A 23,265-nucleotide genomic window follows, 5' to 3' on the forward strand; every position below is an offset into this window, starting at 1 on the left:
TGTTTCAAGCTTTTCTCCTGATTATTTGTCTCACCCCATTTATATTCTTCTAATGTTTAAATCTTTGGAAACATGTTACAATAATTTTCCTTTTGAGGTAAAAGTATCACTTCTGGTAAGGTCTTAATATCAAGTTTTTAAAAAATCTTTGTTTCACCAGCTTTCAAAGACTGCTCATGATCTGAGTAAAATGGCAGCTATTTACCTGGTGGATGTTGACAGTGTGCCTATATATACTCGCTACTTTGACATCAGCTACATTCCTTCCACAGTTTTTTTCTTCAATGGGCAACACATGAAAGTGGATTATGGGTAAGATATCTTGCTACAATTAAAATGTGGAGGTGCAATAGTCTGTGTGCAAGGTTTCAGTAAACACCGATCCTTGTGTTAAGTATTAACATTGAATGGGAGGAGCGGTACATTTAAGGAGAGCTGTTTTTCTCTTCCTTGTATCTTTTGGGGGTCACAGTCGATTGAAACTAGTCATACAATAGTTTTTAAACCGAAAACAACTGCTTTTAAAATTTTTCTATTTTTTGATTGTTAGCTATTCATCAATCCACAATTGTGTTGAAGCTCACATTTTACCGTTTATCTGTTAAATCACGTCACAAATGACCAATTATCTTTGCGTAGCCTTTGGCCCTCAATTCGCCACAATACTTTTGCAGTGTTTCACCACTCTCGTGTTTCCACCTTTCATGCCCTTGACCCCAGGAAAACCATTACTCTCTCCCATTCCTGTCAATCCCCCTGGTGTGGATCCCATCTTTGTTCCTCTAGTCCAAGGGGCGCAGACTTGAGTGTATCTGTCACACAACTGGTTTAACTATCTATTACCAGATCTGGCTGGATCACATCAAGTGCTGTTGAGCTGTATCTTCCTCTGCCGAAACCACACACTACTCCAGGATCAGCCTGGAGAGCATAAACAACCCCTGGCTTTTTATCGCCACCACTTACTGTCTCCTTAAACCCCTCACCCTGCCCCCTCTACCCTCACCTCCAAACAATACATGAGGAGCTCATGGACTTTTTTATCACTGCGATTAAGACCATCTGTTCAGCTGCCTTCCCGGTTCCCACACCCTCATTCTCCTTGCCCACCAAGCCAAACCTCTTCCTGCCCCAGCCCTGAACCCATGTTTTTCTACACTTTCTCTCCTGTCTCCCCCCATGCTCTCCCTAAACTCATCTTGTTCATGAGACCCACCTCCTGTGCTCTTGACCCCAGTCCCACTACACTGCTGAGCATTCAACCTACTTGAGAGCACCCCCGTGCTAGCTGACATTGTAAATGGTTCCCTCTCCTGAGGCACTGTCTCTTGCACTTTCAAAAATAGCATCATCACCCTTCCCTCAAAAAAAACCCTTGACTACTCTATCCTTTCAAACTACCACCCCACCTCCAATTTTCCTTTCTTCTCCAAAGTTCTTGAGTTTGTTGTCTCCCCCAAATCCGTGCCCATCTTTCCCGTGACTCGATGTTGTACAAATCTCTGCTTCCATTCCTGCCACAACACTGAAAAGGCCCTAACCAAAGTCAAAATGACATCCTCTGTGATTGTGACCATGGTGGATTATCCCTCCTCGACTACTCTGCAGCATTTGACATGGTCAACCATACCATTCCTCTCCAACGCCTTTCCTCTGCTCAGTTGGATTGCCCTTGCTTGGTTCCACTCTTACCTATCCAAAAATAGTCAGAGAATCTCCAGAAATGACATTTCTTCCCAGCCTCTGGATCCCCCAAGGATCTGTCCTGGGCCCTCATCTACCTGCTGCCACAGCTTCCACATGTATGCTAATGACTCAGATCTACATCTTCAACACATTTCTTGATCCCTGCACTACCACTTTGTTGTCAGACTGCTTATCCGATATCCAGTTTTGATGAGCCACAATTTCTTCCAGGTAAACATTGGGAAGACATTGTCTTCGGATCCCACCAGAAGCTCCGAACCCTTGCCATTAATTCCATGCCCCTCTCTGTCTATTGTCTGAGGCTGAACCAGACTGTTTACGATCTTGGTGTTCTATTTGACCCCAAGCAGATCTTCTTGCCACCATATCCTCTCTACCTACTTTCACCTCTGTAACATTGTCTGCCTCCACCCCTCCCTTAGCTCATCTGCTGCTGAAACTTTTATCCAGTCCAGACTTAACTATTCTGAGTTCTGACGAAGGGTCATCGACCTGAAACGTTAACTGTTTTTCTCTCCACAGATGCTGCCCGACCCGCTGAGATTTCCAGCATTTTCTGTTTTTATTTCAGATTCCAGCATCCACAGTATTTTGCTTTTGTCTTATCTATTCTAATGCTCTGCTGGATGGCCTCGCATCCTCCACCTTCACTCCTCCCTAAACTTCAGCTCATCCAAAACTCTGCTGCCCATATCCTGACCTACACCCTGCTCACTCATCACCCCTACCAATGTCTCAAATTTAAATTTCTAATCTTTTTTTAAAATCCCTTAATGAGCTTCCCACTCCTTATCTCTCTAACCCCCTCCACCCCAAATTTTCATTCCTCTGACTCTGGCCTTAATGCATTTGCCCCACCATTGGCAGCTGTGCCTTCAGCCATCTAGGAATTCTCTCCCTAAACCTTTTCACCTGCCTCTCCTCCTTAAAACCCAGGTCTTTGAAGAAGCTTTTGATCACTTCTCCTGATATCTCCTTCTGTCCATTGTTGCCAGATTACACCTCTCAAGTGCCTTGGGATGGTTTTTTTTATGACAAAGACCCTGTATATAAATGCAAGTTATTGAGCTCTGTTGGATTCCTTGTAAGTAAAATTTTGAACACAGTGGCAAAATTAAGAGTTTACTTTCTGTTTTTTAGGTCTCCAGATCATACAAAGTTTATTGGGTGTTTCAAAACAAAGCAAGATTTCATAGATTTAATTGAAGTAATATTCCGTGGAGCGATGCGTGGAAAGTTGATAGTACACAGCCCTATTGATCCGAGGAATATCCCAAAGTATGACCTCCTCTATCATGGCATCTAAATGTACTGGCTGTTTCTTATGTTTTACAATGATCTCATGGCAAATACTGAAAACAGGATGCAATTTCTAGTCATCAAAATATTCTCCATTTTATAAGAGGCTTTGAGATTGTGATTGAATATTTACATAGTCTACACTGTTAATAGACAAGAATCTTCTTGACAGAGATTTGCACAAATCGTGATGAAAGGATTCAACCTGCAGAGTTTCTGATCCTCCATTGCTTAGAATTTCACGATCCTGGAACACCAAATCTCAGCTCATTGGCATGTCTGCTGCCATAAGCTTGCCTCAACGATTACCTTTGGAGAAATAATTCATATAGACTGAGAATTGATGTTTTCCTGATTGACACTTAATGGGAATTTTCTTGTCTGCAGGAGATCTTCCTGGTTCTGTTGTGCCTATTGTTACATAACTGTGCTACAATTTAAAATATAAGCCCTATACATGAACATGGTATTGGAAAGGAAGCAATAGTTATTTAAAAAAAAATAGAAGGAAAGAAATGCTGTTTCTGTACTACCACACACCGTTTCCTGAACAAGATGGTAGGCAGCTAACCTGCTCCCAGGCCCTTGCTCCTTTGAGCTCATCAGCAGGTGATTTTTGTTTTGCCTCTAAAATTTGTCTTTAGACGTGGGAGTGCTTACATCCTGTATGGGGGTTTGTGGACTTGAGCCCACCTCCTAGCATACACTGTTCAAGCATACGGATGCAGTGTGCCATCAGGCTCCCTTGTTGAATGTTGATTTCTCCCCTCAACCTTATTTCTCTGTCCTGAAGGAGATGGCTCACAAGCCAGTAACTTTGTGATATGGCCATTCTTCAAGTCTGATTCTACTGTTTCGGAGTTATTTAATCATGGAAGGCATCGCATTCTAGCCTGATCTTGTCCTCACGTGCCGCCTCTTGTACACAACACGTGCAAATTTTCTAGTACTGTTCGCTGAGTATGAATCGTGAACAGAAAGTGCTCTCTTCACATTGGACACGTGGGCTAAGTGAAAAGCCCCTACCACTTCGCTGGCCTGAAAATGTCAGGAGTTCAACAATGGCAACACACTGCTCCTTGTGGTCTTGCATTTGATTAAAAATAAATCTATTCTGCATAACTATGATTATGTTGTGTTCCTCTACACATCTTGAAATTTTGAAGAAAAACTGCAGATGATAGAAATCTGAAACAAAAACAGAAAATGCTACAGACACTTAGCAGGTTAAGCAGCAGCGGACAAGAAAACACAAGTCAATTGACATTTCAGAAAACAAATCATTCCTTGGAATGAAATAAATAGCATTTAAGAAGGAGCAAAAAAGGAGAACGTAGGGGAAAACACACACACACACAGGAAAAACATAGACTGACCTGTAAAGTGCTACCTGTAAGGTGGGGATCAGGAAATAAAGTGCAGAAATGATATTCATAGCTGATATAATGAGAAATAAAAGAGATATCCGCATCACAGAGTATGAGAAGAGCTAAATAGGATAGGTAAGTGGACAGGGAAATGTGAAAAACTCAAAATGGACCAAGCTCCAAGAGTCTGCTGGAAGAAAAAAGTAGGTCAAGATCAAGCATGCAGTCCACTCCATCAGCGCAGTGTTCCCATCCAGCACCTATCCTTTCACATTCCTCATCCCCAGAAACACCAGTGGACCCATCTGACATTGCCAGCACCTAATGCCAGAGAGAACATGGGAGCTATGTTTAAGGTCTGAAGTTGTTAAAAGTCAAATTGAGTCCAGAGCGCCTAGTGGAAAGATGATGTGCTGTTGCTCAAGGTTGCGTTGAGCTTCATTGGAACAGCATAGGTGGTCAGAGTTGGATGGGGCGGAAAATTCAAGTGTCATGTAGCATAGAATTCAGGGTCGCACTTGTGTACAGATGGACATGTTCAGCCAAGCAATCATCTACATTTCAGAGACCAAATATATATATTATACATATATATAAAATATCTAATGAACAGTTACATGGATTAAGTTGAATGAATTTTGTGACCAAGACATTTAAAAAAAAGACTTGCATTTATATAGCGCTTTTCACAACCACGTCTCAAAGCGCTTTGCAGCTAATGAAGTACTTTTGGAGTTTAGTCACTGTTGTAATGTGGGAAATGCGACAGCCAATCTGCGCACAGCAAGCTCCCACAAACAGCAATGTGATAATAACCAGATTTGTTTTTGTTATGTTGACTGAGCACTGGGAATAATTCCCCATCTCTTCGAAACAGTGCCATGGGATCTTTTATGTCCACCTGAGAGAGCAGACGGGGCCTCTGTTTAACTCTCTCAGTACTGCACTAGAGTGACAGCCTAGATTTATGTGCTCAAGTCCCTGGAGTGGAACTTGAACCCACAACCTTCTGCCTTAAGAGGTGAATATGTTACCAACTGAGCCACAGCTGACACGTGAAAGATATCAAGTGACAGATGTCTTATTTGGGATTTTCAATGTAAAAGGTCCATTATTAAAGACGTAGCTCACTTGGATATGAAGTATTTACATTGGTGCAGGATTTAAGCAGCTTATGAAAACCCCTCCATATTGGGTATTACAAATGAAAAAGTTGCACTTAAATGATTTATCCTGCAAATCAATATTGCTGAAGAGTGGGGAACCCTACTCTTGTAAGCTGACCTTAATTCTGAAATATATGGCAAAGGCTCTGTAAGGTTAGGGCAGCATTTCAGCAAAGGAATCAGTCCAGGATCATGAAGCTTGTTGATGCCAGCTGGCCAGATGCTGACTCAGCAGCTAAGTCATCTGACGGTTTTTGTCCTTTTGAGAAACCCATCATGGTGTAATTCATTCAGTAAGCTGTTTTTGAACCTGCACCAAACTTGTCAGCCACTGCAATTATTATGAATGGAACCATTACTTCCTCTATTTGTATCCAAAATAATGCTGGATATAATAAGATGTATTGCAGAAAACCTTTCAAAGGGTCCATCGCTCTGTGGAGGTTAAATACTTCAGGGGATAATCATAATCCTACCTGGATACTCACTTTTCTCCTCTAGATGATCAGGTCTTTCTACAAAAGGTGCTCCATTTTACCTTCCAACACAGTGATGTTTAGTCTCCTCAGAGTTCCATTAAAGGATCAGTTGAGTTGATCACGGGGTTTGCTGTTTTTGCCTCCATACCTCTAGGAATCTACAGTGTCTTTGTGGTTAGTAGCTGGTGAAGCATTTTACTAGACTGGTACCTTGTGTATTAATGATAATGAACTTCAAGTCAAAATCAGCTAGTTTGTGGATGCTCCACATTGATACGATGCTAGAAGGGAAGTAAAATGGAATTCCTACCACTTCTGTTCTAGGTAGCAGTTTTAGTAAGTGATGTGCCTACAACACACAAGAATGGCACTTAAAATCAGGAAGTAGCATTGTAAAGAGTTTTGATATTCCAACATTCCCCATGTCAGGCATGCTGTTATGGGAGAATTAACAACTAAGTGGTTCTACTGGGGGTTGGTGAAGGATTCGAAAACTTGCACCCACAAGTTATTTTATATCTGTAATTTCTTAAACATTGCACCACCTGTCTTGAAGAAATAGTTAAGTATTGGTGCGGTTACAATATGCATTTAATTGAAGTATCATTTTTAAATGCCAGTACATATCTTTGAATAGGTACAATCCTTTTTTTCCCTCCAATTTTCTTCCCTGAGATACTGAGTCATACAGGAGTACAGTTCTGAAGACCACAGCAGCCCTCCAATACTTCATCCAAATGATCATTCTTCATGTGTAAACTTCATGACTATTGACAGGCAATGACAATTTTAATTTACATTGCAACATTAACGTAGGAAAAAGTCGCAAGGTGCTTCACTGGAGTGTAAGCAGACAAAAATTCACACCGAGCCAAAGGAGGAGATATTGGGACAGGTGACTAAAAGCTTGGTCAAAGGTTTTAAGAAGCAGAGAGGTTCAGAGAGGGAATTCCAGAGCTTGGGGCCCAGACAACTGAAGTCACGGTTGCCAATGGTGGGATTATTTTAGTAACCCAGCAGATCCATCCAATTTCAGATCATACACATTTTTATATTTTTTTGTAGGAATTTTTAGCTATGCCAGTATTGTAACAACTTTAAAATAGCTTCTATGATTCCATTTTGGTAGAGATTTTCTGCTGTCTTTATTGGGGAAAGTGGAGAAAAAAATCAATGATTGGGAAGTCTTACAACTCAAGACTCACCCATTGTGATAGTTTTGTTTTGTCATGATGCCCAATGAATTATTTCAGTCTGGATTTTGATGGTGCACATGTGCTTTTAAAATCTATTGATTGTTTTGTTTAATTGTGAAAGTACTTTAAAAAAAATATTCCTTTGTACCAGCTTGAATGCCGAAGGAAAGAGAGGCATATAACCTAGTAGCCTTTGTTGCTGTTTTTTCCTATTTTGCCATTTCTCATTATGGGCCAAGATAGTGCATTCTGTTTCATCTTGCCTAAACCTCATCATAGCAGATGGTCCAAGCTACTGAAGAGAATTGCTAAGATTTTAGAACTTTTATTGTTTTTTTATCAGATGGAGTAAAATTAAATTGACTTTTTTTTGCTTCTGTTTAATATCACATAACACAAAGTAATAGTTTTAATCAGAACCAATAGTCTCTCCATCTGGTTTTTTCCCCTTCCATCAGAAATCTGGTCTATGCTGGTATCCCAGAGCATGCACCAAAGGCAAAGGGGTTCATTGTTCATCTGGAGGCCTACCATCCTACATTCTTTGCATACAACAGTTTCAGTTCAGAAAAAGCACATGGTGGCCTATGAAAGCTGCTTTTTTGTTAAACACAAATAAAAAGTAGTGGAGGGTAGATGAATCATAACACTCTCTTCATCTGATGTCCAGCAACACAGATTGCTGTATAGCTTTCAGGCGTGCGATTTCCCCTCTAATCCAATGAGGATAATTTAAGCTTGTGCTACTCCATCTAAAACCAGCTATCTTGTCACAGATCAGGAACTGAACCTGGAACAGTCTGTGTTGTTCAGTTACAGGGTGCCTTTACTGACTGAACTAACAGAAACCTCAGTGGCCATTCTTTGTTAGCGAGCCTAGACATGAGGGGAAGCAGACTATTTTTTTAAATTATTCATTCTTGGGATATGTCCATTGCTCACAAGACAGGCATTTATTGTCTATCCCTAGTTTCCCTTGAGAAGATGGACCTTTTTGAACTGTGGCAGCCAATGCGGTGAAGGTGCTTCCACAATGGTGTAAAGTCGGGAGTATCAGAATTTTGACCCAGTGTCAACAAAGGAACAATATATGTCCAGGTCGGGATGGTGTGTAACTTGGAGGTGATAGTATTTCCATACTTCTGCTTCCCTTGTCCTTCTATGTGTAGAGGTTGTAGGCTTGGGAGGTGCTTTTGACGAAGCCATGGCAAGTTGATGCAATGCATCCTGTAGATAATACACACTGCAGCCACCGTACACTGGTGGTGGAGCGGAACAACGCAACCAAGCCCAAGCTAGCCTTCATCCAATATTCATTTTCCAGAAGTGGGCACTGGATAGTAACCAGGCGCAAAAAACATGGAAGATTTCTCCCTTTCCCAAAACCATAAATTGAGGCCAATATTCCTTAATGCGACCCCAATATCTGCTAACTCAGAGATAGCTCCTGCTCTTTTATGGTTTGGTATCCTATCATATGGTACAATCACCCATTAAGCCATTGCTAGTGCTCATTGTGTAGCCGTTAATCAAAACATAGACTAGGGAACTTCCTATTCCATCCACTCAAACTTTAATTTTGAAAAATAAACAACAACATAAAGGCAATGAATGCAATATAGATAACTTCACGTGTAAGGCTGCCAGGTTTGCCATTGGTTATGATTTCCATAGCACTGTCCAGTTACACACACTGTGTTGCTGATTTAACCAAAATAATTGGCTAACAGACCATGCCATCTACACATACTATGAAAAAAATTGGAGATGATAGGAATATATTTTCTGCAACTTTAAGTAAATACACCTATGTAGCACTTCAGTGGCCAGGTATCAGCTAACGCAGCACAACCCAGGGATCAAACCTGGGAGATTCTGGTCTTTGATGATTGTCACTTTGTCAAAATCAAATCAGAGAAGATTACTGGTTTTGGAACATTACAAAAATAATGATTTTATTACTAGCTGTATTCATGGAGGAGAGTAGTAAGAGAGAGATGGAAAGAGAAAGAGAATGAAAGAGACAGTGAAAGAGAGACAGAGACAAAGAAATAAAAAAGAGACAGAGATAGAGAGAGAAATAGAGACTTGCATTTTATATAGTGCCTTCCATGACCGAAGGACGTTCCAAAGTGCTTTATAGCCAATGTACTTTTTTGAAGTGTAGTCACTGTTGTAATGTAGGAAATGTGGCAGCCAATTTGTACACAGCAAGGTCCCACAAACAGCAATGACCAGATAATTTATTTTTTTTGTAATGCTGATTGAGGGATAAATATTGGCCAGGACATAAGTGAAAATGACACAAAAGTATGCAAAGTGATAGGGCAGAATGTTGAAACAGGACTTACTGACTATTTAATTAATCTAATCCATACCTAATAAGCTGGAGTCAATGTTTTGGCTGTGCCTTAAGGTTTATGAGTCATGTTATTAATATGCCTCCATTTTGATGTGAGCGATACACAAGATTGTTTCTATCCATTCACATTAATTTAAAGGGGGAAATGTTTTATCTTCAGAAATATAAAAACCTTCAGGCTTAGAAGAAGTTTAGGACACTGTCGACAGAAACAAACTAAATTAATGTAAATCACTATTTCGAGGAAGCTCTACATTTTTGGAGAGGGGGGGGGGGGGCAAGGATATTTCTTCTGAGAAACTACAAATTTAAGAGTATAGTTTTAAGCACATCTTTCCCATCCAGGCTACTACACATAGCAATAGGCCACATGCAAAATCTGAGTGACCAGGAGGAACACTTGAAAAACATTTCTCCCTAAATAACTCAACAATTTTATCTTTCACAAGGTAAAATCTCAGTAGAAGAGAGTGGAATTTAGATTGGGCCCAAATGTTCAAGACATTTGGGTAATCATTGCGAACCATTGTTAACAAAAAGCAAAATACTGCAGAAGCTGGAAATCTGTAACACAAACAAAAAACACTAGAGGCAGCATCTATGGAGAGTGAGTCGACGTTTCAGGTGTGGGAACCCTTAATTCTGTTTTATTTGTTTCATTATGAAGTATTGTTGCTTTATTGCATTCACTTAATTCAACAAGCAACACTACATCCCTTATTTTTTTGCTTTCAGTAGTTTCTTACTTGAACTTCTTGTAACAATTGGCGATCGAGTGAACTGATTAGTTTTCTGCACATTTGAAACTTTCTTCAAGTACTTGAAAATGGAGTGAAAGCAAGTTGTAGGGGCCAAATCATGGTGTTCGGTTCCTGCAGAAACTTTTGCACAGTCCATCTTCACTGAAGCTACAGGCTTGTCTAGAGGTTTGGGACTCAACAACCAGTTACGGCAATTTTTCTCAATCCAGTTCCAACCTGTTTGCCCAACGTTTTGATGGTCTGCATCATGAGCAGAGTTTATGAAGGCCACAGCATATACTTTGCTCATTACATCTCTACGTTCATTTAGTAGGTTCACAAATGCCAACCCACCATAGCCATGGGCTATGAAGGCTACACTCATAGCAGCAGACTTAGATATAAAGTGGTCCCAAATGTAGATGGTGTGCTGTTCAGCACTTTCTAAACCCCTTTTTGGTATTTGTTCAATCACTTTTTCAAATCTTAGATCAGAATCACAATGTTTTTTCTCTTCTGTGCCTGCAGCATCATCTTGCTTAATAGCCATAAAGTTGTCATTAGGGTTTAATACCATCACTTCATAGTGCTCCCTTAGAGCTTTCTTAATATAAGGGATTTGAGTGCCAGTGTCCAGGCAATCATGCACAATCAATTTCTGGGACCATGAACCGGCCCGCATGACTCCACGATCTTGCAGTAGAACAATTAACTTGGAAGGATTAGTCAAGGCACCTTCACTCATGAAGCAGAAACTTTTAAGGGTATCCTCTGCGGCATCTACGGGTATATAGACTCGTTTCAATAGACATTCTTTCTCTAAGAGCTCGTATACATACTCAGCCAAAACTGTTCCAAAGACGTTGTACCATTGGTGGTTCAAGTTGGTTGCATTACTATATTGTTTGAAAACAAATGGTTGGTTTGTTTCAGTGTGCCTCAGTTGTCCTTTTTCGTTGAAAAAGTATTTAAAATCTTCCAGTCTTTTTGCATTTTCCAGTTGTTCAGGAATCACTTGATCTCCCATTTTCTAAAAAAAAATACAATCCTGTATTCTGAATTGGCTCTTAATTCAGTAGATAATCTAAACTGATAATATTATGCTGTCCATTGCCTACACTACTGCACCCAAACAAAGGTTTAAGCATTTTTGTTGGTTCAGGAGCAATACATATCCATGCCTTTGTCTATGCTGGTGTGATTGGTTTGAACAATGTTGTTTAATTAATTATATTAATGATGGTTCTAAAGTTCTTTGTAACTTTAAAAAAATTAGTTCCAGGATGTGGGCGTCACTGGCAAGGCCAGCATTTATTGCCCATCCCTAATTGCCCTTGAGAAGGTGGTGGTAAGCCGCCTTCTTGAACCGCTGCAGTCCTCGTGGTGAAGGTACTACTACAGTGCTGTTAGGGAGTTCCAGGATTTTGACCCAGCGACAATGAAGGAACGGCACTATGTTTCCAAGTCAGGATGGTGTGTAACTTAGAGGGGAACTTGCAGGTGATGGTGCTCTCAAGTGCCTGATGCCCTCGTCCTTCTAGGTGGTAGAGGTCGCGGGTTTGGGAAGATGCTGCCAAAGCAGCCGTGGCGAGTTCGTACAGTGCATCTTATAGATGGTGCACACTGCAGTCACTGCGCCAGTGGTGGAGGGAGTTAATTTTTAAGGTGGTGGACGGGGTGCCAATCAAGCGGGCTTCTTTGTCCTGGAGTGTGACGAGCTTCTTGAATGCTGTTGGAGCTGCACTCATCTAAGTGGAGAGTTATCCATCACACTCCTGACTTTGTGCCTTGTAGATGGTGGAAAGATTTTGGGGAGTCAGGAAGTGAGACATCCGCCAGAGAATACCCAGCCTTTGACCCGTTCTTGTTGCCACAGTATTTATGTGGCTGGCCCAGTTAAGTTTTTTATCAATGGTGACCCCCCAGGATGTTGATGGTGATGCTAATGATGCTGATTATCAAGGGGAGGTGGTTAGACACTCATTTGTTGATGATAATTGCCTGGCACTTGCGTTACACGAACGTTACTTGCCATTTATCAGTCCAAGCCTGAATGTTGTTCAGGTCTTGTTGTAGGTGGGAATGGACTGCTTCATTTTCTAAGGCGTGGGGAATGGAACTGAACACTGTGCAATCATCAGCAATCATCATACACTTCTGACCCTATGATGGAGGGAAGGTTATTGATGAAGCAGCTGAAGATGGTTGGGCCTAGGACACTGCCCTAAGGAAGTCCTGCAGTGATGTCCTGGGGCTGGGATGATCAACAACCACAACCATCTTACTTTGTGCTAGGTATAACTCCAGCCAGTGGAGAGTTTTCCCCCTGATTCCCATTGACTTCAATTTTACTAGGGCTCCTTGATGCCACACTCGGTCAAATGCTGCCTTGATGTCAAGGGCAGTCACTCGCACCTCACCTCTGGAATTCAGCTCTTTTGTCCATGTTTGGACGAAGGCTGTAATGAGGTGTGGAGCCGAGTAGTCCTGGCGGAACCTAAACTGAGCAGCTGAGCAGATTATTGGTGAGTAAGTGCCGCTTGATAGCACTGTCGATGACACCTTCCATCACTTTGCTGATGATTGAGAGTAGACTGACGGGACAGTAATTGGCAGGAGTGGATTTCTCCTGCTTTTTGTGAACAGGACTTACCTCGGCAGTTTTCCATTTTGTCAGGTAGATACCAGTATTGTAGCTGCACTGAAACAGCTTGGCTAGAGGCATGGCTAGTTCTGGAGCACAGGTCTTCAGCACGACAGCCAGGATGTTGTTGGGGCCCATAGCCTTTGCTGTATCCAGTGCACTCAGCCATTTCTTGATATCATATGGAGTGAATCGAATTGGCTGAAGACTGGCTTCTGTGATGTTGGAGACCTCAGAAAGGGGCCGATATGGATCATCCACTTGGCACTTCTGGCTGAAGATGGTTGCGAACGCTTCAGGCTTGCTTTTGCACTGACTTGCTGTGCTCCGCCATCATTGAGGATGGGGATATTCATGGAGTCTCCTACTTCCATTAGTTATTTAATTGTCCACCACCATTCATTACTGGAAGTGGCAGGACTGCACAGCTTTGATCTGATCCGCTGATTATGAGATTGCTTGGCTCCGTTTATAGCATGCTATTTCCTCTGTTTAGCATATAAGAAATAGAAACGGGAGTAGGCCAATTTGGCCCCTCGAGCCTGCTCCATTCAATAAGATCATAGCTGATCTGATGTTGGCCTCAACTCCACTTCCCTGCCCGCTGTCTATAACCTTTGACTCCCTTAACATTCAAAAATCTGTCAATTTCCACCTTAAATATATTCAGTGACCCAGCCTCCACAGCTCTCTGGGGTAGAGAATTACAAAGATTCACCACCCTCAGAGAAGAAATTACTCCTCATTTCAGTTTTAAATGGGCAACCCCTTATTCTTAAACTATGCCGCCTAGTTCTAGATTGCCACACAAGAGGGAACATCCTCTCTGTATCTACCCTGTCAAGCCCCTTCAGAATCTTATACATTTAAATAAGATCACCTCTCATTCATCTAAACTTCAATGAGTATAGGCCCAACTTGCTCAACCTTTCTTCATAAGACAACCCCTTCATCTCGTGGACATTCTATGAACTGCCTCCAATGCAAGTATATCCCTCCTTAAATAAGAAGGCCAAAACTGTACGCAGTACTCCAGGTGTGGTCTCATCAATACCCTGTACAGTTGTAGTAGGACTTCCCTACTTTTATACTCCATCCCCCTTGTAATAAAGGCCAGCATTCCATTTGCCTTCCTAATTACTTGCTGTACCTGCATGCTAACTTTTTGTTTCATGTACAAGGAGCCCCAGATCCCTCTGTACCACTGCATTTTGTAATCTCTCATTTAAATAATAATTTGCTTTTTTATTTTTCCTACCAAAGTGGATAACCTCACATTTTCCCACATTATATTCCATCTGCCAATTTTTTGCCCACTCATTTAGCCTATCTATATCTCTTTGCAGATTCTTTGCGTCCTCCTCACAACTTGCTTTCCCACCTATCTTTATATCATCAGCAAGTTTAGCTATATTACATTCGGTCCTTCATCCAAATCAATAATATAGATTGTAAATAGTTGAGCCCCCAGCACTAATCTCTGTGGCACCCCATTAGTTACTGTTTGCCAACCTAAAAATGACCCATTTATCCTGACTCTCTGTTCTCTGTTAGTTAGCCAATCCTCTATCCGTGCTAATATATTACCCCCAACCCTGTGAGCTCTTATCTTGTGCAGTAAACTTTTATTGGCACCTTATCGAATGCCTTCTGGAAATCCAAATACTGGTTCCCCTTTATCCACCCTGCTCGTTACATACTCAAAGAACTCCAGCAAAGTTGTCAAACATGATTTCCCTTTCATAAATCCATGCTGACTTGCTTGACTGTATTATGATTTTCTAAATGTCCTGCTACCACTTCCTTAATAATTGACTCCAGCATTTTCCCAATGACAGATGTTAGGCTAACTGGTCTATAGTTTCCTGCTTTCTGTTTCCTTCTTTTCTTAAATAGGGGTGTTACATTTGTGGTTTTCCAATCGCTGGGACCTCTCCAGAATCCAGGGCATTTTTGTAGATTACAATCAATGCATCCACTATCTCTGCAGCGACTTCTTTTAAGACCCTAGGATTCAGGCCATCAGGTCCAGGGGACTTAGCTGCCTTTAGTTCCCCTAGTACTTTTTCTCTAGTGATGGTGATTGTTTTAAGTTCTCCCCTCCCAATAGCCCTTTGATTATTATTGTGATGCTTTTAGTGTCTTCTACCATGAAGACAGATACAAAATATTTGTTCAAAGTCCCTGCCATTTCCCTATTTCCACTATTACTTCCCCTGTCTCATCCGCTAAGGGACCAATATTTACATTACCTACTCACTTCCCTTTTATATATTTGTAGAAGCTCTAACTGCCTGCTTTTAAATTTCCTGCTAGTTTACTCTCAAACTATTATTTTTTTAGTTGTCCTTTGCTGGTTTCTAAAATTTTCCCAATCCTCTGGCTTTCCACTATTCACAAGACCAAGACTGCCCAAAGTGGAGGAAGCGCATCCGGGAGGGCGTTGAGCACCTTGAGTTTTGTCGCCGAGAGCATGCAGCAATCAAGCGCAGACAGCGGAAGGAGCATGCGGCAAACCAGACTCCCCACCCACCCTTTCTTTCAACCACTGTCTGCCCCACCTGTTACAGAGATTGTAATTCCCGCATTGAACTGTACAGTCACCTGAGAACTCACTTTTAGAGTGGAAGCAAGTCTTTCTCAATTCCGAGGGACTGCCTATGATGATGATGATGATTCTTCACAACATTGTATGCCTTTGTTTTCAATTTGATACCATCCTTTACTTCCTCAGTTAGTCATGGGTGGTTCGTCCTTCTCTTAGGGTCTTACTGGAATATATATTTGCTGAGAGTTATGAAATAGCTCCTTGAATGTTTACCACTGCTCATCTAGCATCTTACCCTTTGATCTATTTTCCCAGTCCACTTTAGCCAACTCTGCCTTCATACCTTTGTAATTGCCTTTATTTAAGTTCAGGACACTAATTTGAGACCTAGTTTTCTCATCCTCAAACTGAATTTGTAATTCTCCCATGCTATGATTATTCTTCCCAAGAGGATCCTTTACTATGAGATCATTACACAATAGACTTAATTATTTGAATAATGAATTCAGCTGTACTTGAACAGATGCAGTTAATCTACACAATTTGTACCTGTATTAAGGACCAGCAACAATTGAATTTGTATAAGACCTTGCTACAAATAATTGTTCCCCTCTCCAAGTGCTGTGACGTGGGGCTGAATTTTCGCCACCATTCTGCGCTGTTTTTTTGGGAGCAGACTAAAATCTGCAAGTTTCACCAAAGTTTCTGCGTCATTCTAAAGTAGGTATGTCCGATTTTTCTAGTACCTGATTTTTTTTTAACACCACTGGGGGCAGAACCTGCCGGGTGCGCAATTTCTGGCCATTTAAGCGAGTTTGGCCAAGTACAATTTTTTTTCTAAAACGGCACACTGCACCCTTCTGAAAAACCTTCCCTACACTTTAAGGAAATCGGCGCAGAGAAGAGAAAATCAGCGGAGAGAAGACGCCATTGTTTCAGAGGAACTGAAGACATGGCACTGGGGGTCCTTTTGGCCCGGGATAGAAGCGGGCCGGTGCAGGAGCCTTTTGGCCCGGGGTAGAAGCAGGCTGGTGCAGAGACTTTCGGCCCCAGATGGCAGTGAGCCGGTGCGGGGCCTTTCGGCCTGGGATAGTTGCGGACCGGTGCAGGGTCCTTTTGGCCCGGGATGATAGCGGGCTGGTGCAGGGGCGTCCTTTCGGCCCGGGATTGCAGCGGCACCGGCACTGTAGAAGTGAAAAAATCCATAAATGCTAAAAAGGAATAAAGGAATTTCATATTGTTTCATATGTTGAGATTTCAGTCCCAAGTCTCAATTAGTGATCTATTGTGCCTCAGCCCTTCAGAGCGTCCCTTGGCAACCTGTCTTTTGGCGCAGACCTTAAGCTCCACCCACAGAGCTTAAGGACATCTGCGCCGCTCCAAAATGAAAGGTTATGCCAGCGAAACTTGAAACTTTTTTTTTGTCGCAGTCGGGCCACTAAAAAAATCGGACGTACCTCTACAACTGCACTAAAAAAAAGTCCATGTGGAAATTTGAGGCCCTTAATTACTATCTGAAAAATTACTTGTATTGTCAAGAGGAACTTGTAAGTTTAGTGCTTCTAATTTGGCGAATTACTTTACATACAAAATCAGTTCATCATAACTATTGAAAATGCCCAGTTGATCAAATTAGCCTGACAGACGTATAAAGCAGTACTGCCATTGGATTTTAGAAAAACAAGATCCCCTATTGGTACACAGACTGTGGGATCTACCTGTCTGCTTCGTCAGATTTTCCATGCTTCCCTCCTCCTCTGCTATAACCAATTACATCTCCTGTGGACCCACATTTTGTTTCTAAACATCTCATTATCACCTCATTTTGCCTTGCACCATCATCACTTTGCCATTTAATGACTCCACCCTATCACAGATCTCCATTTTGTTCTTTACCTGCCCGGCTCTGTACTTGCCACCAACTGGCTCTGGATTTGCTCAAAACCCGTTCATCTCCAACATATTCCAGTTCTGATTGTTAACTCTGTTTCTCTCTTCACAGATGCTGCCTGACCTGCTAAGTTTTCCCAGCATTTCTGTTTTTACTAAGATTTTGTACTTTTAAAAACATAGTTTGTATATGTATTATGTGCCAAGTTTTATACTGCAATATCTTGCTGAGTTATCTGTAATTATCTTTCTTGTAATTTCAGTCAAATGGCTGAAAAACCTTTCTCTTCAACTTTTTCCACTCTAATGTACTACCCCTTCTTGATGGCACTGACCATAGTTGAGGTACTTTTCATGATTGCTGTCCACCTTCTGGTATTTTGCTCAAGTGGCCATTCTTCATGTGTTGGTAGATGATTTGGCCATGGACACATCATAACCAAACATAGTCCTCCCCTTTCCCAGCATGCACTCAATTGCACTTCTGGTCAGGATTGCTGGTTAGTAACCAGGATTGGGCACCCTGGACAATTTCCCATTATCTAATCTAGCAGCCTTCAAGCAGTGTCCATCATGCCATTTACTCTTCCGAATTTGTTAATTAAGGAGACAAAAAAGTGTTGGAGAGAACATCTTAAAATCCCTACCAGTCTCTAACTATTTTACCTTTGTCAACCCCTCCTGCATTCTTTGGCTGGTTCACTGACCTTCATTTGCCTTATTATTCATGGCAGAGTCTGAAGCCACTTTGGGCCTACTCTCTAGAATTCAGTCCCCAACACCTCTTCTATATTTTGAAAGCCTTCTTAAAACCCAATCTTTCCATCAACTTTTAGTGACCTCTCCTAATCTTTTCTTTAAAAAAAAAATTCACGTTGTACTTCAATCCTTTCAAAATGCTATTGCGTCCTCTGGAGAAAACCAGCTTAGAATGGGTGTTTAATTCGCAAATGAATTTCATGTAAGTATGAGGGGGTGCAGTTTGTTAGAAAGAATAAGGAGGCCACATATTGCTTGGATAGTAAGGATGCTAAATTGCCCTGCGACTTATTTGGAGCGCACAATTTGAATTAAGAGATTGGGTGCTTAGAAAGAGAAAAAGTTGTGGGACGGTATCGGAGGCGGGAATAGCCTCCGCGGGGCGCTGCCGGGGCATTAACGGGGCGGAAGCGCTGCACTCAGCACTATGCTGATGAAACACAACATCCATCCCTTTCGTTTAAAGGTGAGGACCGCTGCGAACTCTGCAGCCGCTTTCATGGCGCCCACTGGGTCATATAAGAAATAGGAGCAGGAGTAGGCCATCTGGCCCCTCAAACCTGCTTCGCCATTCAAGATCATGGCCGATCTGATCTTGGCCTCAACTCCACTTTCCTGCCCAATCTCCATGACCCTTGACTCCCCTATCGTTCAAAAATATGTCTATCTCTACATTAAATATATTCAATGACCCAGCCTCAACAGCTTTCTGGGGTAGAGAATTCCAAAGATTCACGAGAGAAGAAATGTCTCCTTGTCTCCGTTTTAAGTGTGCGACCCCTTATTCTGAAACTATGCCCCCTAGTTCTAGATTACCCCACAAGGGGAAACATCCTCTCAGCATCTACCCTGTCAAGCCCCCTTAGAATCTTATACGTTTCAGTTCACCTCTCGTTCTTCTAAACTCCAATGAGTATAGGTCCAACCTGCCTCAACCTTTTCCAAGATGAGGGGGTTGTCTTATGAGGAATCAACCTTGTGAACCTTCTCTGAACTGCCTCCAATGCAAATATATCCCTCCTTAAATAAGGAGGGTTTCAACCGGGCCGCCGCCACCACTTTAAGGGTGGATGGGGCCGCAGCCGCCACTTTCGGGCCGACTGCAAAGTCAGGCGACAAAAAAAAGATGGCAGTCGCGGTGGATTGGGCGTCCCAGCTACGACAGCTTCGCACCCTGCAAAGCTGTCGCTGGTATCGCCCCACAGGTCACAAAGGCGTACTGGTGCGCATGGCGATTACATCATTGCCATGTGTAGCCCCGCCCAGGGCAAAAAGTACGATGCATGGCACAAATCTGTTTTCACCAGCAGAATCCCAGGGGCAATTTCGGAGGTGTGGGTGGGCGGTCTGATCGCCGTGTCCGGGCGATAAAAATTAGTAACTCCAGGAGGCGCTAACGGGCCTTTCCCAAAGTGGCAATTTCAGCCCCGGTCTAAATGGGATAGAGGAGCAAAGGGATCCATGGGTAGATACACAAATCACTAAAACTAACGATGCAACAACAACTTGTATTTATATATAGTACCTTTAATGTAGTAAAATGTCCCAAAGCACTTCACAGGAGTGTTATAACAAAATTTGACACCAAGCCACATAAGGAAATATTAGGGCAGATGACCAAAAGCTTGGTCAAAGAGGTAATTTTTAAGGAACATCTTAAAGGAGGAAAGAGTTTTAGGGAGGGAATTCCAGAGCTTAGGGCCTTGGCAGCTGAAGGCATGGCCACCAAGGGTGGAGCAATTAAAATCAGGAATGCTCAAGAGGCCAGAATTAGAGGAGCACACATATCTCAGAGGGTTGTGGGGCTAGAGGAAATTACAGAGATAGGGAGGAACGAGGCCATGGAGGGATTTGAAAAGCAGGATGAGAATTTTAAAATCAAGACATTGCTTAATCGGAAGCCAATGTAGGTCAGTGGGCATAGGGGTGATGGTGTGAGTTAGGGCATGGGCAGCAGAGTTTTGCATAACCTCCAGTTTACAGATAGCCCGTGGAAAGCCAGCCAGGAGTGTCTTGGAATAGTCAAGTCTAGAGATAAGGGTTTCAGCAGCAGATGAGTTAAAGCAGGGTCGGAGCTGGGCGATGTTACAGAGATGGAAATAAGCAGTCTTAGTGATGGTGCGGATTTGTGGTCGGAAGCTTATTTCAGGGTCAAATATGACACCAAAGCTGCGAACAGTCTGGTTTGGCTTCAGACAGTTGCTCAGGAGAGGTATGGAGTTGTTGGCAGGGACTGAAGACAATGGCTTTGGTCTTCCCAATATTTAGTTTCTGCTCATCCAGTACTAGATGTCTGACAAGCAGTCTGACAATTTAGAGACAGTGGAGGGGTTGACAGAGGTAGTGGAGCTATTTAAAAAAAAGCAAACTAGGCACTTGGGTTCTTTTCTAGAGGACTTACTAAACTTGTATCAACCTCGGTTAGAACACACTTTGGAGTACTGTGTACAGTTCTGGTCTCAATGTTATAAAAAGGATAAAGAGGCATTGGAGAAGGTGCAAAAAAGATTCACAAGTATAAAAGCAGAACTGAAAGATGATACCAGAACTAAGAGGTTATAACTATCAGAAAAGATTGAACAGCCAGGGTCTCTTTTCTCTGGAAAAGAGAAGGCCGAGGGATGACCTGACCGAGGTCTTTAAAATTATGAAAGGGTACACGTGGAGAAAATATTTCTACTTTTGGGAGAGACCAGAACTAGAGACCACAAGTATAAGATAGCCACAAATAAATCCAACAGGGAATTCAGTAGAAAGTCTTTACCCAGAGAGCGGTGAGAATGTGGGACTGCCTACCATGCGGAGTAGTTGAAGCGAATAACACAGATGCATTCAAGGGGGAATCTGGATAAGCCCATGAGGGAGAGATATGGTGATAGGGCGAGATGACAAGTGGGAGGAGGAGGCTGGTGACCAGCTGGGCCCGAATGGTTTGTTTCTGTGCTGGAGAGCCGACCATGCATTGCCGACCTTAAAAAGAAATAGGGAGCAGCATTTTTTCCCCCGTTTACTTGCGGTCTGGGTCCTTGAAGAGATTTGTGCGTGTGTTTTGCATGCTCCTCCCCTTCCGGCGTGTGAGGCAGATTCCTTCCTGTCTACCCTTGGGAGAGAGAAAAAAAAGAGAGTGTGTGGGGGCGTAAAAGAGCGAGAGGCCGGGCTGTCGCTGCTGGGATCTTTCCATTTCGGAGAGAAACGAGCCGAGGCGGGCTGTCAGCGGGCCGTGCTGTGGGTGAGCGCGGCCTGCGGGCGGCCGCTGCTCTGACCGTTACTGAGCTTCCTGCGAGCTGTCGGATCGACAACTGCGAGCAGCCAGCTCGGGCCGCTCAGTTTCCTGTCAACTTACTAATTGTGTGTGTGTATATATATATATATATATATGTTTTCTTTCTATTTTTTTAAATAATAATATCGCAGCCAGCCACACAGATCTCTTGGACCAAACCTCCTGAGGTGAGTACAGATCCGGCTGTTTGTTTTGACCATTGTTTTTTTTGATCATTTTGGTTTTTAAGGGTGTTTGTTGCTGCAAGTGTTGATGCAACTGGATTACAAATGTTTTTTTTTCTCCAGCCGTTTTGTTTTGGTTGCTGCTGTTTTATTTTGCTGCTGGAGATCCGACTGTATGAATGTGAACCCTTCACAGCCTAAAACAAAACCTAACTTATTTTTTGATCAGTTTTGCATTCACTTGGGAATTAGCCAGAGACATTATCTTGGTGGGGGATAAAACGTTTGGTAAGTCTGAGTGGAGAAGGAAGATAGTGAGTCAGGATGTACATAATCAGAATTGTGTATTCTGATATGATGTGTACTATATAAACAAAAAATCCTGGAAATGACAATCCTTTGATGTTGGTGGTGTTGCTTGTTTCAGAATTGTACTGGTTTACAACAAATGGAAGTGACTGACATCTAGCACCAATTTGACCTGAAAATTCACTTGCTGCAGCACCATCTTGCAGATCTCCTGTGGCACTGCTCACGGTGAGTTAGAATATGTTGTTTTATAATAGCGCTGTCCTGAACCAAGTGGGATGGGTGAAGTGGTACAGGAATTAAGTGTGATGTGTCGAAGTAGTGCGAGGTACATGGAAAATTGTTTAACGTTAATATTCAGGATAGAATCGGAAAGACTTGGTATTGATTTTAAAGGAAGAGTGAGCAGAAAAAATAATCAAATATGCTTTTACATTGTGCAATCTTGTGTGGTATTCACTTCACACATCTAAACAGCTACTACCACTACTAGTGATGGTACTTCATCTATAATTGTACTGCTGGATATACACATATATAATTATCCACCACTATGGTTTGCTAAAATCCGAATGGCAACACAGCAGTAAATCAATACAAACTTTATTTTTTGAATACCAGGAAAAGGAAACAAATTGGTAATGATAATTATTTGTAAGTATTCTATGAACCAATTCTTGTTTTTTCATATTTTTTTGAATGTATAACTTTATCAACTCTCTGATAACATTACTTTTGTCTCTTGTAAATATTGTTTTGGAATTGGGGCGAATAGAATGAAACGTCTTGTAGATTTCCTCAAGATATTTTGTGATTTCCATTGTAATAGGAATTGAATCTCAAAATAGTAATTAAAAATAAATTTGATGTTTTCACATAAATGGAATTATGTGCTGGACATTGTTTGACAACATTATTAAGTGTTTAGAATTTATAAAGTTTTTTTTACACAATTGTTATTTTTTTCAGGGTGTGATGCCCTTCACACTCGGACAGGCCTTTTCTGTTTGTTAAGCAAATATCATAACGGACATAATCTGTGCCTGACTCTTTGGACAATCTTTTATTATTTTAAAAGAATTATAGTTAATACTTTGTGGATATGTAGAGAGTGGAATTTTTGCATTCCATATCATGCCCTTGTCAATAGTGCAGTGTGTCCTGGTGTCTTGAATCTCAAATTTCCCATTATTAGGTTGTTTATATTTTACAGAATTGAATGTGCTGGTGCTTTGGAATTCACCCTGTTTATATTATGGACATCAGACACTGATGGCATTGGGGAAAAGAGCATCTCCCTTTGTTTGCCATTGGTGGTGCAGTGCCTCTGATGCTGTGGAGAAAAGCCAGTT

The 23,265-nt window shown here is 41.9% G+C and overlaps 3 protein-coding genes across 6 annotated transcripts in view; 2 read left to right on the plus strand and 1 right to left on the minus strand.

Moving 5' to 3' along the window:
• The window catches only part of txnl4b (thioredoxin-like 4B), a 10,368-nt gene extending 6,240 nt beyond the window's left edge, over window positions 1-4,128 (plus strand). The window contains exons 2-3 of the mRNA XM_070893671.1: window positions 161-312; window positions 2,848-4,128. Of these exons, the coding sequence (XP_070749772.1) occupies window positions 161-312; window positions 2,848-3,013 (318 nt within the window). The 3' untranslated portion in view covers window positions 3,014-4,128. The remainder of the gene's footprint in view (window positions 1-160; window positions 313-2,847) is intronic.
• Window positions 4,129-10,059: 5,931 nt separating this feature from the next.
• On the minus strand, window positions 10,060-21,191 carry LOC139275788 (putative protein ARB2BP). Of its 2 annotated transcripts, none has more exons than XM_070892990.1 (2): window positions 20,922-21,191; window positions 10,060-11,346 (listed from the first exon to the last, which is right to left on the minus strand). In XM_070892990.1, exons 1-2 carry the CDS (start codon window positions 21,114-21,116, stop codon window positions 10,294-10,296), a joined length of 1,248 nt encoding a protein of 415 aa, XP_070749091.1. In that variant the 5' UTR covers window positions 21,117-21,191; the 3' UTR covers window positions 10,060-10,293. The 2 variants fall into 2 exon arrangements, with proteins under 2 accessions (XP_070749091.1, XP_070749092.1); XM_070892991.1 differs by having other exon boundaries at window positions 20,954-21,071.
• Window positions 21,192-21,266: 75 nt separating this feature from the next.
• Window positions 21,267-23,265, plus strand: part of LOC139276145 (sentrin-specific protease 7) — a 142,324-nt gene continuing 140,325 nt past the window's right edge. For all 3 annotated transcript variants that reach the window (XM_070893672.1, XM_070893674.1, XM_070893675.1), the window contains exons 1-2: window positions 21,267-21,607; window positions 22,032-22,141. The gene's annotated coding sequence lies outside the window, so the exon portion shown is untranslated. The remainder of the gene's footprint in view (window positions 21,608-22,031; window positions 22,142-23,265) is intronic.

The sequence above is a fragment of the Pristiophorus japonicus genome, chromosome 11 (genome assembly GCF_044704955.1).
Source record: "Pristiophorus japonicus isolate sPriJap1 chromosome 11, sPriJap1.hap1, whole genome shotgun sequence".
Classification (NCBI taxonomy): domain Eukaryota; kingdom Metazoa; phylum Chordata; class Chondrichthyes; family Pristiophoridae; genus Pristiophorus; species Pristiophorus japonicus.

What these genes read in the sequence shown, in the direction of transcription:
- LOC139275788 (XM_070892990.1), bottom strand. Translation starts at nt 21,116, where the DNA reads ATGGTCGGCTCTCCAGCACAGAAACAAACCATTCGGGCCCAGCTGGTC. An exon ending in ACATTCTCACCGCTCTCTGG is followed by an intron (nt 11,347 to 20,921) that starts GTAAAGACTTTC and finishes ATTTTTTTTTAG; the next exon opens with AAAATGGGAGATCAAGTGAT.